The sequence below is a fragment of the Podarcis bocagei genome (genome assembly GCF_964188305.1).
Source record: "Podarcis bocagei genome assembly, chromosome: 10".
Classification (NCBI taxonomy): domain Eukaryota; kingdom Metazoa; phylum Chordata; class Lepidosauria; order Squamata; family Lacertidae; genus Podarcis; species Podarcis bocagei.
The window spans coordinates 52,606,539-52,624,210 of NC_138135.1; the positions used below are offsets into that span (position 1 = coordinate 52,606,539).

General features: G+C 43.1%; 1 protein-coding gene across 1 annotated transcript in view; it reads right to left on the reverse strand.

Moving 5' to 3' along the window:
* Nucleotides 1–10,049, reverse strand: part of ANO6 (anoctamin 6) — a 69,393-nt gene extending 59,344 nt beyond the window's left edge. Inside the window, exon 1 of the mRNA XM_081211516.1 lies at nucleotides 9,809–10,049. Coding sequence (XP_081067642.1) covers nucleotides 9,809–9,929 — 121 coding nt within the window. The 5' untranslated portion in view covers nucleotides 9,930–10,049. The remainder of the gene's footprint in view (nucleotides 1–9,808) is intronic.
* Between the last annotated feature and the right edge of the window lie 7,623 nt (nucleotides 10,050–17,672).

Here is a 17,672-nt window from a genome sequence, read left to right on the forward strand (position 1 = left end):
CACTGATGGAATCTTTCAAGGAGTTGGAGATGGCATTTATAAGTGGTTCATGTTACACAAACATACAGTAAGTTTGGTAGTACAATAGCTTTGTAAACAACATTTTGGTTTCCCTGCAAATGTCTCAGTCCTCAAACACTCTGCACTTCAATCAGGAGAAAGCTGCACTTGCAGAGCTCAGGCGATGCTTTATTCGGCATCAATGTCAGCTCTTGTGGAAAGATAACAGCCCAGGTAGAAGTGAGCGACACTTTCCAACATTACACCATTGAATTGGATTTATGGCACTGCAAAGGGGTTGTTTCGTCCTTGCTGGTGCAGCATTTTGGTTTTTTGGATGTTGAGCAATAGGCCAATCTTTTCATAAGCTTCTGCAAAGATATTTAGGATGACTTGGAAGTCATCCTCTGAGTGTGCACACACTACATTGTCATCAGCATGCCAAAGCTCTGTGACGGAAGTTATGGTAACCTTACTCTTTGCTTTCAGAAAAGTCTCAGGTACTTACATAACAGCCAATGACCAGCCATTAACAGGTACTTAGTATTTTCAAAATCAACCATTGCATTATTATTATTTTTAGTATTATTTATTGAATTTGTATAACGCCCTTCATCCACAGATCTCAGGATGGTTCACAAAATAAAATCGTAATATAAAACCACAAAATACACAGTAAAAACAACAACAAACCAATAATTCGTGCCTCCCACAACACTTTTAACAGGACATCAGATGACCCCACATTAAATGACACTACATACACATACACTGTAACTAAATCAAATCCTGCTTGGATAAGTACATTTTTTTTTACAAAATGACTTATCTAAACACCCTTTGGAAACTACAGTGGTACCTCGGGTTAAGTACTTAATTCGTTCCGGAGGTCTGTAGTTAACCTGAAACTGTTCTTAACCTGAAACTATTCTTAACCTGAAGCACCACTTTAGCTAATGGGGCCTCCTGCTGCCGCCGCGCCGCCGGAGCATGATTTCTGTTCTCATCCTAAAGCAAAGTTCTTAACCCAAGGTACTATTTCTGGGTTAGTGGAGTCTGTAACCTGAAGCGTATGTAACCTGAAGCATAGGTACCACTGTAGTGCAGAATGTAGCAGGACTGCTGTTAACCAGTGTTGGCCCCTTAGAACACATTACACCAGTGCTGAAGGAGTTCCACTGATTAACGGTGAGTTTAGATACAATCTTCAAAGTGCTGCCATAGACCTTCCCATCCAGCCTGGCTAGGATATACCAGAGGCTGCTTTTCCCATGATTTTTTTTCCTGAACGTTAGGTTATTTGGTTAGAGCCTACTCCCAATGCCATCTTTATCAGAAATTAGTTTGTCAGCAATTAGGTGTGAAATGTTCTTTCTGGTGGCACTTTCACTTCAGAGTTTCTTTTATCAGAAAGGCCACAGGACTCTTTATCTGTATTTGGAAAACAAATTAAAACTTTCCTGTTCCACTATGCCTTGGGAAAGAACAGGAAGTTTAATATTAGTTATGGTTCTGTTTTTCTTTCCCATTTTGCTTTCTCTATACTGCTTCACTGTTTTATTGTGACACTAATATTTTATTTTATTGTATTATTAATTATTTTATTAGTATTTAGCATTACTGTAAGCTATCATGCAGGCCTGTGTGCAGGATATAAATATATTATCATAAAACTATAGGCTAGAGGAAAAAGATGGATCTTCTATTCAGAATCTTAATTAGTATGAGATAAGTTGCTTGAGAACTAAAGCAGACAAGGCTGCTTGCCAAAATACATATTAGATTTTGCCAGTGGGGCATATAAGGAAGGTCTGGTCTTATGGAGGGAGATGGGTAATAAAGACAATTTGGATCATTAGTACAATTTATTTATTCTTGCCCCCCACAATTGCTATAGTAACCAGAACCTTTAATGTATTTAGCTTCAAAATATCCCTGTGCTGCTTCTGGAGAAATGTTGAATTTGATTAAACAAAAGAATTAAGGCAGAGAGCAAATGCAGATTAAGAATGGAGAATTGGCCACAGAAGCTGACTAGCCCTAGATAGCTTCTCTCTTGATTTAGATTACATCAACTCAAATATAGCCTGGACCTCAATTATCTGAACACTAGTAAGAATAGGGAGTTTAGGTGTAGACCAGAAACCTGTGGCCCTCCAGGTGTTATTGGGGTACAGCCCAATAGTAGTGTGCCAAATATTTCTTCCAATATTTTTTGTGACTATTCTTCATCAATTACTGAGAAAAGCAATTACATTTGAAAATTATCAAAGGGGAGGGAAAACTTGGTGGATTTGTCATCCACATTTACTTTACTTTCAACACAGATTCACAGGTTGTGAGTATCCTCTCTCTCATTCTATAAATCATCTCTTTGATGGCCTTCAATCTGCAGCCTTCCTGAATCCTTGGCTTCCTGTCTGGAATGGACCCTGACAGCCTACTAAGTTCCCTGCACTTTAGTTAAAGCCCATCACTAGATAAAGACTACCATGGTGCTTTTTTTCATACCAGGGAGTTTGGAGAGGCAGGGAAGTTGCAGAGTGCTGGAGAAATATTTAATGGGATGGTGGGAGACACACACAACACCCTTGGCCACCTTGCAATGATATAGTAAGCTTGATTTTGCATTCACCTATACACTAAAGTAATTCTAAAGTATGCTGGGGATGAGGCAAAAAGCAGGCTAGGTTTTGGCATAGCACTACTTCTTGGATTCAGGTATTAGAATGGACCAAACTATGCAGAAAAACAGTTCCAGACATGAATTGGTCCTGAGACTGCTGCTTGCTGGGAGAACTTGGGCCAGTCACTATGTCTCAGTCCAAAGGTAGCCAGTATTGTTCCTCCAGATGTTATCAAGCTTCAGCCAGGATAACCAATGGTTGGGGTTGATGGGAGTTTAATCTGACAATATCTGGAGGGCATATGTTGGCTATTTCTGTCCCATCCTAACTTACCTCAACAGAGCTGGAATGAATAAGAACCATATACATTACCCTGAACTCTTTGGAAGAAAGGTAGGAAGTGCAATCCTATAGGATAACATGTCCAGTTCTTCAAAATGTGGCACTTTTTGCCTTTTTGTGTGGGGAAAGTTTGATGTCCCACTTTCTGCTTGTAAGGAAGGCAACAATTCTAGAAATATCTTATCTTTACTCTCTAGCTGACTAGTTGTGTATCCACCTCCTTGACAGTTAGATAGTAGAAGAAATAACTTTCTTTAGTATGAACATGAAGAAAACAAATAACTGGAAGAGAATACAGCTTTGACTGGTTTAGTTTTAGCATGTAAAACAACACACTGAGTCGTTTCAGAAAAGTCACGTAGAAAGGAATTCTAAATGGGTGTTTTCTTGAAGAAGGCCACGTACATAAAAATATCCAAGAGATAGAGCAAAACCAGGAAAACAACATGACTTAAACTATCCTAGGTAACTGAAGAAGATGCTCTGCTGCATCCTAATGTTATGGGTGTCATATTTCACACACAAAAACACCTAGGAGTATACTAAAGAAGTTAGCAATTGCTTGTAAAATAAATTTATGTTACGGATAATGGATCATTTTTTTATTGCACCTGTACAGTCGCTGAATAAATAATTTAGGAAGGTGGCAAATTATTAGATTTCTATCCCAGAGAAGCTAGAATGTATTTTGCCAAGTAACCCAGAATTCTGGGGCCTAGAAGCTTGGGAAATTAAAATAAGTGTTCAGACATAAATCTTTTGCCACTTGTTAAAAATGTGGCATTCCTCATTCAACCAGAACCTCAACTCAGGTCAACAAGTGAAGATTTTTATTTAACTGGAACGATCTAGGAACGATCTATTTCACTGGAACTTGTATAGGAAAAAAATACTGTACAATCAGGTACTTGTTAAATTATAGTAAGAATTTTAAAAATATGATCAGCAAGATAAATTTTGAGCCTTGGGGCAGGGAGAGAGAAAGCCACTTGTACTCGCTTTAATCCTGCTCAAATGCTCATAACATCCCCTATTAGAGGTATCTCTATCTCCCACTCCTGCCCTGCAGAACTAACAGCAACTTCAATTAACTAGCACCACAGGCCTGATTCAATCGCTTCCCCAACCAATGGCTGCTTTGAAGCTTTGAAGAAAGCATCACTACCACTGATGTCCATCATCTCATCTGGTTGGGCCCTAAGATGGTAAGGGGTAAGTCTTATATACATTTTTACACAAATTTCAGAATGATAGACATCACAACAGAATTCATTATTGATTTTTTGCTGTTGTTCCTTAACTTTTCCATTTTCCTTTCCACATGAGCCACAATTATTTTACATTCTTCCTTGGGAATAAAGGAATAATTCTACTGTTCCACTCATTTCAGCAGTCCCTGTGCCTTTGCCAAGCAGGAGTACCAATCAGCATTGCACAATAGCATCATAGAGACACTGCTCAATGGCTATATTAGGGAATAGGAGGTGTGGAGAATGGGGCAATGTTCCATCCTAATGAAGTACCTGTCATGCAGTTTTGTGGCTCTGAGTTTTTAATGCCAGGCAGCCTTGTGCCAAGAGCAGTAGTGATGGGGTTCCCCTTACAGTAAGCCACATGAAAGCTAGAGATCTAGCTTAATCTAGGCCCTACTTGCTTTGCATGGCATTCCACTGTTACTGCAGTACAGGTGGATAGTGTCATTATATGATTTAGCCACCAGGTGGCAACTGGACACACACACACACGGAGCCAGAAGTTTTCTGTTGCTGTTCTTTTCGGAGGGAGACAAAACTTGCCTAGTTTTTCTTCTTTCTGGTATGTGCGCTAAGCCTTCCATGACAAGGCACAAAACTTTTCTTGAGCAACAACAGCTACAGTTATGTCACAGGGTGTGGTGGTGAGTAATCACACAGTCCAAAGTTGGAGTTAACACTTGATGAGCAAAAACACAATCTCCACAGACTTTTCTGAGTGTCAGGCCTAATGAGCAGCAACTTCTTGGGTCTTCTTCCAGGAAATCAGTTGCCAAGACTAAAGGTCCCCACCTTCCCACAGCTGTCTATGTCTCCTCCTCTCCAGGGCTTTCCCCAAGCAATTGGAGACTGTGTGTCTGTGTACAGCCAAACTCTCCTTGACTTTTTCATGCCTCTCCTTGGGAGGGAGCCTGTCACAGCGGCAGGAGGAAACAACCATGACTTTTCACCAGCCTAACTTATCTCTGCCTCTAATTTCAATTTGACCTCACTAAGTTCAGCTTCCATGGACTGCAAGAAGATCAAACCTATCCATTCTGAAGGAAATCAGCCCTGAGTGCTCACTGGAAGGACAGATCATGAAGCTGAGACTCCAATACTTTGGCCACCTCGTGAGAAGAGAAGACTCCCTGGAAAAGACCCTGATGTTGGGAAAGATGGAGGGCACAAGGAGAAGGGGACGACAGAGGACGAGATGGTTGGATAGTGTTCTCGAAGCTACCAGCATGAGTTTGACCAAACTGCAGGAGGCAGTGGAAGACAGGAGTGCCTGGCGTGCTCTGGTCCATGGGGTCACGAAGAGTCGGACACGACTAAACAACAACAACAACAACTTCAGCTTCCAATTCTTGACCTCTCTGCCACAGACTCTCCCTGTTCACTAAGCCCTGCTTCTGCTTCTGCTTCTGCTTCTGGCACATCCTCTTTCCAGTCTTCTCCCTCTGACCTCTCATCACTGTCCCACCATCACTCCCTGGGCTCTGAGCTTTCTTGCCTTGGTGGTTCCACAGCTGGTTCCTCCCACCATTCCTTTGTGTCCAACCAGCCCATGACAAGTTGAGGGAAAGAAAGTATCAGTTTCCCTGGTTGCAAACCATGCATTCAAAGACACTGATTTTAATGGGACACTTTCTTTCTGGATTACATCCTGGAGTACATCCTCCAGTACAGGTTGATGCTATAGATTCAACAACAACAGCAGTTGAGAAAGCAATGCAGCAATGCAGAAGGGTAGCATAGACATTTTAGAAATAAACAAGTAACAAAATGTCCATGAGTTCACTTTCTCTCTATAGACAGTTTTTAAGAAGACAGCTTGATTCGATTATAAAACCAGAAGACTGACTCAACCCACAAAGAAGGAAGTGATGCCATGCCAACTTAGTTCCTGAAACATACTGTAGCTCTGTTTCATTTTTACATTTCCCTGATCTCTCTATAGCAGGGGTCAGCAAACTTTTTCAGCAGAGGGCAGGTCCACTGTCCCTCAGACCTTGTGGGGGGCCAGACTATATTTTTTTTTAAAAAAGTGAACAAATTCCTACGCCCCACAAATAACCCAGAGATGCATTTTAAATAAAAGCACACATTCTACTCATGTAAAAACACCAGGCAGGCCCCACAAATAACCCAGAGGTGCATTTTAAATAAAAGGACACATTCTACTCATGTAAAAACATGCTAATTCCCGAACCGTCCGCGGGCCGGATTTAGAAGGCGATTGGGCCGGATTCGGCCCCCGGGCCTTAGTTTGCCTACCCATGCTGTATAGAGCCTGAACTGAACACACACTAAAACCTAACCCCCACCCTATTAATCAACTTCAGTTTGATTAGGGTCAATGATCAGAAATGTAATGAACATACAAAGGCAATAAATTTATTTCAGAGGCTATGGAAAATGAACTTGCTCATGTGAACTTCCAAGTACCTGAAGTCTTTTAAAAACCAGGTTGATTGCTTACACATTCAATCTCACTTAAAAAAAAAAAAAATGTGTTTACATTTACCAAGACTTACGTTTGACACAGATAAACTACAAGACTTCCTGAACACCAATGATAGTTGCTTATATAATTTTGCTACATTTCAACAAATAACGGTACTTGACCTAAGCATAATACAAATGGCAATAGATACAATCACATGTCTATTGACTTTTGCCTTGTTAGAATTTGAAACAAAGATGATAAATAATTCACACACTATCCCTTTGATAAATCTGAACAGCTCCTAATACCCAGTCTCTTCTGATTCCATGCATCACCGGCAAATATCACACACATCAGTTGTTTGTTGTCTTTGCTTCGTTTTATTTCCGTTGACAACTTAGGCAGAAGTAAACGGTTTCATGATTGCAAGGAAGACTCGTGTCAATTACGTAGACAGACCTGCACTATAATTTAGAAGAGTTAAATGCCAGGTTCGTTTTACAAAGTAGAAGGAGAAGATTGGAGTAACATTTTTTTGTGTACTAAATTACAAAAAGCATTTTTTTGTGACAATTTTATGGGAAAGAAACATTTGTAACTAAGGCTGGAAAGTTATAAACCACAGTTAAGGGAAAGCAAAAGCTTCCAAATTCCTCTTCTTAGGCATGTGGGAAGCCACAACAAGGAGGAGAAGGAATAGCTTACAAGCACAGGAAGAGGCTAGGCTCATTTATATAATGTTAAACAAGGATTTAGCCGTACATCTGAATGCGGCCTCTGCCTATTTATGAGGGTATGGTGAATGTGCCTCAGAGGTTGTTCTGGAGTGGTACTCTGCTAGTTTCTCTTTTGTGGCACCTGGATGAGTCCCTCTTTGTATAACCTTTGATGGCAGCAAATGGAATTTTAACATGGAGTATAATTGGTTATGGTTGATCAATGCGACCTTCAGTTGGTACTGTTTTGTCTCTTTGGTGAGTCATAGTTTTTACGCAGCTTTAATAGACTGTTTTGTCATTGTTCTGTTCATTTGCTCTTCATTAATCATATGTCACCTGCAGCAGCAAGGGTTGAATCCACACAGGCAGAGCAATCCTAGCTCCAGCAGTCTTGCCACTCATGGTTGACAGCAAAGGAAAGTGGGAAGGGAATGCAGGTTGTGGGGAGGGTAGGCAGTGCCAGGCTGGCACAGTGACCGGGCCCAGATCAGACCCAATGCCAAATGGCATTAGCTTGGCATTGGACTGCAGCCTAAGTCGTGCTTAGAACAAGCCCATTGAAATGGACTTCACACTTGGTAATCCTTAAACCAGTCCCTTTGAAATCAGTGGGGCCTAAGTTAGTCCCTTTGGTTTCAATGGGTTCACTCTTAAGCATGACTTAGGCTGCAATCCAACTCCCAGGTTGTTTGAAAAGACAGTTGATTAAAAATATATAACTTAATAAATAAGCAAACAGCCCTCTTATGTTTTATCTGTGAGAGACAGTTAACTACTTTCCCCCTTACAGACTGAGAATACAATTTTCTTACTCATCATGCCTTTTCTCTCATGCTTTGGCAGTCAAATTAAGGCATGGCTAAACTGGGAAAGCAGAACCACTTCTTCTTGATGTTGATGCCAGCCGTGAGGTCCAAGCGAGACACAGGGGGTGGCTTTTAACACAGCAACCCAAGAGATTGAGTTCCCCGCTGGACCTACAGTGGAATGCTGGCTCCATCACTACAGCAAACTGCGTCTTTCTCCTATTGTCAGTTCCTGTATGTTGCTTCTTTGTTAAACTTACTTCCATGTCCTTTTCCAGAACAGGACAGCTTAGATTTAATAAAGTACACATTTTATTGCTTTATTTACTGATATAGTTATTTAAAAGAGCAGCAGAGGGTTTGTGACTAACCTAACTCTTCTTTATTTCAATGGGACTTGCAGCCTGTTTATACACCATACATTTAGAGCACGTTTTCCTCTAAAAATCCTGGAAATTGTAGCTAAGGGTGCTGGGAATTATAGCTCTGTGAGGGGTAAACTACAGTTTCCTTGATTCTAGGGGGTGGGAGGTGTGCCTTAAATGGAGTCATAGTCAGGTCTGCAGCCCATCTACTCAGAAGTAAGTCCCGTTGGATTCAGTGGGGCTTACTCCCAGGGAGGTGGGGTTAGGAGGACTACAGCCTATGTCGAGACTTTTGCTGGATTGTTACCCTCAACTTATATATCCTCGCAGTATTTTAAAGAATTGCCTTTCGCTCCGGGAGAAAGGTGGCGCTATTTGAGTATTTCCAGATCATCTGTTGCAAAAAACAAACACACACAACCATGCCTTTAGGTCTCATTTATCCTCCCAGCTTATTCTTCCGTCTTTTCTGACTCACATTTCTCTGGAAAAGTGACAAATGATCACTGAACTTTCAACTCCCAGACAAAAATAATAAAAGCAACAACCAAAGATTCCGGAACAACACTGCATTCTTTCCCAAGCCCATCAAAACGCCCATGGCCGTCAGTTTTCTTTGCGGATGTTCCGTTCAAATCTCAGATCAGCATTTTGGAAGCAGGGAGGGGAACGAGGCGAGCACGGGGGAGAGAATAACGGCGAGGTCTTTCAACTCAGGATTAGAAAGAAGACTTTTCCCTCCAGGCACAGGACACTATCAGACCCAGCTGAACGGTGCAAGCCAAAGAACACCGCGGAACGGCCTGCAAAGGAGCTGGAAAGAATAGCGGAGCCAAACTTTCCGAGTTAACTTTCTGCTGCCTGCGCCACTGTCCAAGCTGTTGACACGCCGCTTTAAAAACAAAAAAAGGGTGAATCAAAGGGCAGCCAATGAAACGGGAACCCACCCGTTCCTCTCTCTCTCTCTCTTTGGGAAGAGACTTTTAAGACGTGATTCAACTCTCCCTGTTGCAAAGCAAGCTCTGTCGCCTTAGCTCGAAAGTGCTGGAGTTGAGACGCGCTTCCTCCGCCGTCTCCTTTCAAGCCTGTTTCAAGCACGCCTCTCCCCTGGGATCTGTAGCTTGCTGGGAATTGCAGCCCGGCGTGGGGCAAAACTACAGTTCCCAACATTCTTTTCCCTGGAGGGGGGCGCTTTAAATGCACGGGATGTACACGTGTAGACACACACACACACACACACACACACACACACACACCTTACTCACCCATCTCCCCATCTTCTTCTTCCTCCCCCTCTTCTTCCTCGTCATCTTCCTCCAGCTCCAGCAACACACCCTCCTTCTCCGCATTCATCTCCCCAGAAGTCCGTTGCTGCTGCTGCTGCATTCCTCCTTTCCTGCAGATAATAGGGAATAATCTCCAGGAGGAGGAGGAAAGCAGCCCCGGGGCTCCCGCGACCAGAGAGCCCGCCTTCCTCTCTCCGAGAGCCGCGGGGAACGGAGAAAGGCGGGGCGGCCTGAGCCAGAGCAGCGGGCTGGGCTGAAGGCGCCGCCCTCTTGGCAGCCCGCCCGGACTGAGAGAAAGAGGCGGGAAAGCGGGAGGGGAGTTTCCTCCGGTTGCCATAGAGACGGGGCTGGGGGGACGGGGCTTCTCCCCACGTCCCGGTTTTTCATTCAGTGTCGCGTGGTTCCCCTCAAGTTACCTCAGCCAGGGGGCTGGTCGAGCCCGAAGCAGCAGCCAGCAACCCGCTCGAAAGGGGTGGCTCTCGCTCTCTTCCCAATAGGACCTTTTTTAAAAAATAAATTTAAAATATAACTTTATTGAATATGTAATGCAATCAAATTTCCAGACATCTCTGCAAAAACGCAATTATTTACATATTTGCCACACATAAACTGTGAAAGAAGATAAAGAGTAAGAAGAAACGAAAAAAGAAAAAAAACCCAAAGGAAAAGAAAAAAAAGAAAGAAAATGCTGTTTCCATAAGCAGTAATTCCAAAATTACACTTGCACACATTATAAAATACAAATCTTAATTAAAATATCTTAAAAGACTTCCACCGCCTAAACCACACTTTTTTTGTTATTTAATTCTCCTTTGCCTCTGCTCTTCACTTCCATCCCTTTAGATCCCTTAGGATCTTCCATAATCCATTAAATTCTCTATATTCTTTATAGTCCAATAGGACCTTTCGCAAAACTGTCGACTTGGAAGGGACCCTGAGGATCAGAGTCAGGGTTTCCCAACCTTGGGTCGCCAGCTGTTTTTGGGGAACTACAATTCCCATCTCCCTGACAGCAGGTCCCACTAGCTAGTTATGATGGGAGTTGTAGTCCAACAGCAGCTGGAGACCCAAAATCGGGGAACCCCTGGATTCTCGTCCAACTCACTGCAATGCAGGAAAAGGCAACCCCCCCAAATATAAGTATATCTCAGGATCACTATTTGAACTTCTGCCCCACTATTACACAAAACGTGCTGTTCTGCTTTGCTCCCAACCAGCTGCCTTCTAAAGAAGAGCCATTTCTGAAGAAATTCTTTGTGAGGGGGAAACCAGAAGTGCACAGAGTTGTCTACAAAAAAACAGGCACATGATAGCTGCACACATGCCTTGAATGTACGTTATTATTTCCCCAAGAATCCTGGTAACTGAGGTTTGCCCCTCACAGAGCTGCAGTTCCCGGCACCCTTCACAAACTACAGTTCCCAAGCGTCATCTAGTTCAACTCCTTGCAATGTTTTAAAGTGTATAGTATGTACACGAAAGTTGATGCTGACTCTGGATCGGCTGGTACTGATTCTTTACCGCTGCTGATTTTTGCAGCTTTGGGTGTTAGGTTGCTTTTACTGTCCCTCTCTGTGTGTGTCTTATTTCTATTACATATTTTATATTGTGATCTGTCCTGGAGGGTATAAAAACTACGTATCTAATAAACATATGAATACCATGCTGTGTGTTACATGCTGCTTGCTTTGGCAGCGGGTAGACGTTGCAGGAGGCAAAATGTGTCCAGCCTCCACCCTGAAAATGTAACATTAGATTCTAGAGAGTCTATAGAACAGAACAGGTGAACCCCAGGGAATGGCGACTTCAGCAAGTCATGGTAGCAAAAATTAAGCAACAAAGGGACATAAGGACTGATTGTGAATTCTGCTGAGTTCACAGAAAATCAAAAGAGCATTTTTGTTAATCGTTTTCCAGTGGATAAAGCATGATTTCCAAGAGACTGATGAAAAAAACATTCCTGTGACTGGGCCACATTTCCCAGTGTCAGAAACTGATTCCCAGTATTTTCATTGGCACTGCAGCAACGTATTAGAGGAAATTAAAATGACTGTGTATAGAAAAACGTTGTGAAGCAGCCATAACCCAATTTAGCATTGTTTCCAGTTGTGTATAACCCTCCAAGGACTTGTTAATTTTCATGCCTCTGTGCAAGTTCCAGTATGAAATGACGACAGTCTCTTTTGCCCTCTACTGAACTGAACTGGTAATAACAACTGACGATAAAATTTGCTGCTGATCATATAGGGAGAATGCTGAACCAACGCGTACTGTAAAGGTGCATTGCAGGATTTATGCTTTCATCATGTGTGTGTGCGTGTGTGTACATCCTATACTTCCAGGTGCATGCTAACAGAGCCACAGGGCCAACCCAATGTATTTTGTAGCCTGAGGTGGAGGACAAGACCACACCCTGCAAACCCATCAACAGAAACAGACTAAACTGGCAGCTGACTCTTAGTTCAGCACTGGTGGCAGGACAGCAACCTTACTGCACCTAAAGTTAGCAAGGGGTTGCAAGGCACACACCGCTCTGTCCTCTACCACCTTCCTGCCTCTCCCTGCCTCCCAGCATCTTCAGCCTAAAGCAGCTGTCTCACCATGCCTAGCAGCAGAGCCGGCCCTGTGCAGCCAACTAAGAACCTTTTCTGACACTGCACGGGAGCAATGTCCTCAAACCCAAGAAGCACCCAACATCCACTTAAAATACTGACCTTCTAAATAAATGCAATCATTTTTTACAGATAATAGGCCTTGCAGAGTCACACCCATCTAACCCAGGGAACATCTAACCCAGATCCGGCCCTGAAATAAACTAGGGGGGGGGAATAATGTTTAATTAGGGGTTGGTTGTTGTTTTTAACTAATTAAACATATAGTCAGGCAGGAGAAGAAGGAGGTGATGTGGGCAGATGATCACCACCAACAGAGTTTCAATCCTGTGGGGTGCTGTTTAGCAAGGAAAGGTGCTTGGAAGCAGCACCCTTCAGAACTGAATTCTGAGGGCCAAAGTGTGTGCTCCTTCACAAGCACCTTCATGTAGCTTGAAGTGCCGGTATGCCAGTCAAAGCCCCGCAGGCCCCCGACACAACAGGTACTGCACAATGTGAAAGGAACATTAGAAAATGGATAAGGTAAAGGTAAAGGTGAGGGACGCGGGTGGCGCTGTGGTTTAAACCACTGTGCCACTTGGACTTGCTGATCGGAAGGTCAGCGGTTCAAGGCCCCAAGATGGGGTGAGCTCCCATTGTTCGGTCCTAGTTCCTGCCAACCTAGCAGACTGAAAGCATGCAGTGCAAGTAGATAAATAGGTACTGCTCTGGCGGGAAGGTAAACGGCATTTCCATGCACTGCTCTGGCTTCACCAGAAGCGGTTTAGTCATGCTGGCCACATGACCTGGAAAAACTGCAGAAGCGGACAAACGCTGGCTCCCCCGGCCTGTAAAGTGAGATGAGCGCCACAATCTCAAAATCATTCGTGACTGGACTTAACTGTCAGGGGTCCTTTTACTTTTACCTTTTTAAAAGGTAAAGGTAAAGGACCCCTGAATGGTTAAGTCCAGCCAAAGGTGACTATGGGGTTGTGGCGCTCATCTCACTTTCAGGCCGAGGGAGCCGATGTTTGTCCACAGACAGCTTTCCGGGTCATGTGGCCAGCATGACTAAACCACTTCTGGCACAACGGAACACCATGATGGAAACCAGAGTGCACAGAAACACTGTTTACCTTCCTGCTGCAGTGGTACCTATTTATCTACTTGTACTGACATGTTTTCAAACTGCTAGGTTGGCAGGAGCTGGGACAGAGCAACGGGAGCTCACCCCATCACAAGGATTCAAATTGCTGACCTTCTGATCAGCAAGCCCAAGAGGCTCAGTGGTTTAGACCACAGTGCCACCCACGTACCTATTAGAAAATAGGGCAGCAGTATTAGCAGCATAACAGGGAAACTAATGCAGTATGTCCCATGTCTAAATGCAATCCAGTCAGATTGGCAGGATATAAATAATACAATTATTATTAGTTGTATTAAATGTAAAAAATGGAGGTTCACTTAAAGAAACTGTGCCCCCAGCAACTTTGTCACTAACCTGTAATACACAGAACTGTGAAAAGCTGGGATATAAATATTGTGAATCAATAGAACCATCCTGCCAGGACGTTGACCTGAACATTTCAACTTTTGGGTGGTTGCTGCAGCCTTGTTTCACCTGAGTGCAAATGTGTTTCCTCTGCCTTGCGTTTAACTTTTGTCACCGTTCTTCCCTTTGGCTATCAGCCAGCGAATCACCTAGGAAACCCAAGGACTGGTTGCCATGGGCACTCTGCTAAGCATCTGTTCCCTTCCTTGTACAGCACATCAGCACAGGAGGGGAAGGAGGGTTTTCCCAAAGGATCGTGGTACTGAAAGGATAGGTCTTGTCCTCATTTAGCCCACTCAACTTTCTGCAAAACTGGCAGCGTCATCGTCACACAACAAACACGTACGCCATAGAACTCGTTGTGCTGCGACAACGGAGTTCTAGGAATGTTTTGACCTTACATAACTAGATGAGGCACTGCCCATAGTTCAGTACAAACCGCTAACAGTGAGCCAGAGAGAGAAAAACTGGGAAATCCTGTTCCTTTCTACATACTGATGATTACACAGCTAGTAGTATAGACAAGGCCCATGTAAGCAAGTCTGCCTTTCTGTACTGTGAAGCCGTATTTTGATCCTGCTGAAGGTTATAAGAAATAGTGCAAGGTGATGCATGTGTTTGGAGGCAAATTTTAACTCCTGTTTTTAGGCAGTGCCATTTCTTCCCATTCTTAGTGCTGAGAGCATGTACGGTAAACCCTGTTGTTCCGTCTGACCAATGTGTTTCCCCCTTAACTTCAACATCCGAGCATTTTTCAGTACTTGCAATCCATCATTTGGCCACAGGAGGGCATATTTATACAACCTTTAACTAAGGAAACATTTTTCTCACCATAAATAAAAAACCTTAACCTTTTTCTTTTCAGAAATACCAGCATGGGCCTTACAAAATATTGAGGTCATATTAAGGAACATTTTCCCAGGCTGGATTATTTTTTTCAGACATGCTCCACTGTTTTGCCAGCGTGTTTCATCAATGTCTAATTCCTCCAAACGAAAAATCAAAATTCCTCACAGGAGACGACGAGATGAGTAAAACCCAGCCTGCGTGTTTCTTTTATGACTTTTCCCCAAGTAAAAAACGGGGGGAAACACTACATAAACAGAAAACAACCCCTCAGAAACAATTTCTCTAAGAGTACTACAATCATAAAATACATTTATAAAATGCTTGATGCATTTTCTGTAGAAATGTCAATATATTATTTGAAGCGTGTCTTAAAGTTTCAATTTACATTTCCCCCTGTGTGCCCTGACAACAAAAGCCCCCACTAAATAGAATACTTCACCAGACAGAAAATCATTTCCTATAGCAGCTAGAAAAATTGCACCAATTATCCATCTGATGGGAGCAGGGTGCCAGGTCAAACATTGCTGGAAATAACGACTTCTAGTCTAAAATCCCTGCCTTTAAAACCTGACATTTTGGAATAGGATTGCACTTAGTTACTATTCAGTGATGAAAGCAAGCCATTTTCTGCCCTTTCGTTAATTCACATATTATAGAACCGAGTTCCACCATTTACTGCAGATTCCAGGGTTGATTCCCAGTGAATCCTCATTTGGTTTAACGCTCGGCTTTTGTTTGGCACTTTCAAGCACTTCACATGCATTATCTAGGTGTGATTCTTACAACAACTCTACAAGGCAGATTTGGGATTATTTCCCCAGGGAATAAGGCTGAGAGACTGTGCCTTGCCTAAGGCAGCTAGCGATTTTGTGTCAGAGGAAAGATTTGAACCAGGGACTTCCAGGGAGCAGCAGTTTCTTAGCAACCACACAGCACCACCTCTTCCTTGGCAGCTATGTGGCAACCATGTCACCCCAATTAAAAAGATCTTCTACAATCCATGCCCAATGTACATGCTAACAATCACTGGACCAATGCAAACTTTTTGGATATCAGTACTATACAGGCTAGGTGATGATGCCTAGACATCACCTTGCCAACAAAGGTCCGTATAGTTAAAGCTATGGTTTTCCCAGTAGTGATGTATGGAAATGAAAGCTGGACCATAAAGAAGGCTGATTGCCAAGGAATTGATGCTTTTGAATTATGGTGCTGGAGGAGACTCTTGAGAGTCCCATCGACTGCAAGAAGATCAAACCTATCTATTCTGAAGGAGCCCTGAGTGCTCACTGGAAGGACAGATCCTGAAGCTGAGGCTCCAATACTTTGGCCACCTCATGAGAACAGAAGACTCCCTGGAAAAGACCCTGATGTTGGGAAAGATGGAGGGCACAAGGAGAAGGGGACGACAGAGGACGAGATGGTTGGATAGTGTTCTCGAAGCTAGCAGCATGAGTTTGACCAAACTGCGGGAGGCAGTGGAAGACAGGAGTGCCTGGCGTGCTCTGGTCCATGGGGTCACGAAGAGTCGGACACGACTAAATGACTAAACAACAACAACAACTATACAGGCTAGCTAACTACCCTCCATTGTGATATTTCCTCCTGGGGCTTTGTCAAATGGGCCAACAATTTTTGTAGCTCAGCTACAAACTTCAGGTCACCTTGTTTACCTCGGCCTCATGGAGGCAGTCATGTTTTGGTTTGTGGCCCGAAACAGCAGCTGCTACCACCTAAGCTGCATTTGCAACTGACTAAAAACCCTATGTTCTAGGAACAAGCTTGGTTTGATTTAAGAAGCAATGCTGTGATCCTAATGCAAATTTGTACAACTCCTAGCTTGGAAGGTTTCATTTCACTCTTACTAGATCTGGCATATATACAGTAACACCAAACAAACAGATGTAGAAAATCCCAGATATTTGATTATCTACCAAGCTTTGTGGATGGCGATGAGATCAGAAACTGGAATATTTGTACAGCTGTATGTATACAGAGCTGTTTTCTTCACAAAGCAAGATGGCAACCAAAGCCTATTTGTTCCTGTATTGCAGGAAGATGGACTAGACACCTCTTGTGGTCCCTTCCAACTCTACAATTCTGTGATTCTGTACAGTCAAATATTTCAGCGCTAAAGCTTTAAATTGCAATTAGATTGTTCACTCCTACCTGAATTTATGCTTAAGGTGTTGGAGGAGGCCTTATGTGGGCCAAATCTTATGCAACTGTCTACGTTTATATAAATTCTCACTTTCTTTTTAAAAGCTTTTGCCCTGATTTTATAGTAGATATTAAAAAAGACAGACAGTTCAGCATCAGGACACGCAAATTCAAGGTGCAGACATTCAGTTAAACAGAAATCAATGGCTATGATCCAGACTTTAGAAAATCAAAGTAGTCCAGGTTTGGAAGGCCTCCATGCAAGACCATCCAATAGGCTTTGTGTGTGCGTGTGTGCGTGCGTGCGTGCGCGTGTGTGTGTCTCATTTGCACAATACATTTAACACAGGAACATACAATGATGGCTTCCCCAGTAAATCTTGGTAGCTGAAGGTGCTGAGAATTGTTAGGAAACCCCTATTTTCTCCGCAAAACTATAATTCCCAAAGTTTCCTGGGAAGAGACATTGACTGTGAAACTACTCTGAGAATTGTAGTTCTGTGGAGGAAACAGGGGTGTCTCCTAACAACTCTTAGCTCCTTTAACAAACCACAGTTCTCAGGATTAATTGGCTTCAAAATAACGGCAAAGCGAAATAACTCCCATCAGGCCTAGCAAGAATGGCCAATGACCAGGGTTGATGGAAAGCCTTAGTTCAACACCTGGAGTGCCAAAGTTTCCCCACACTTGA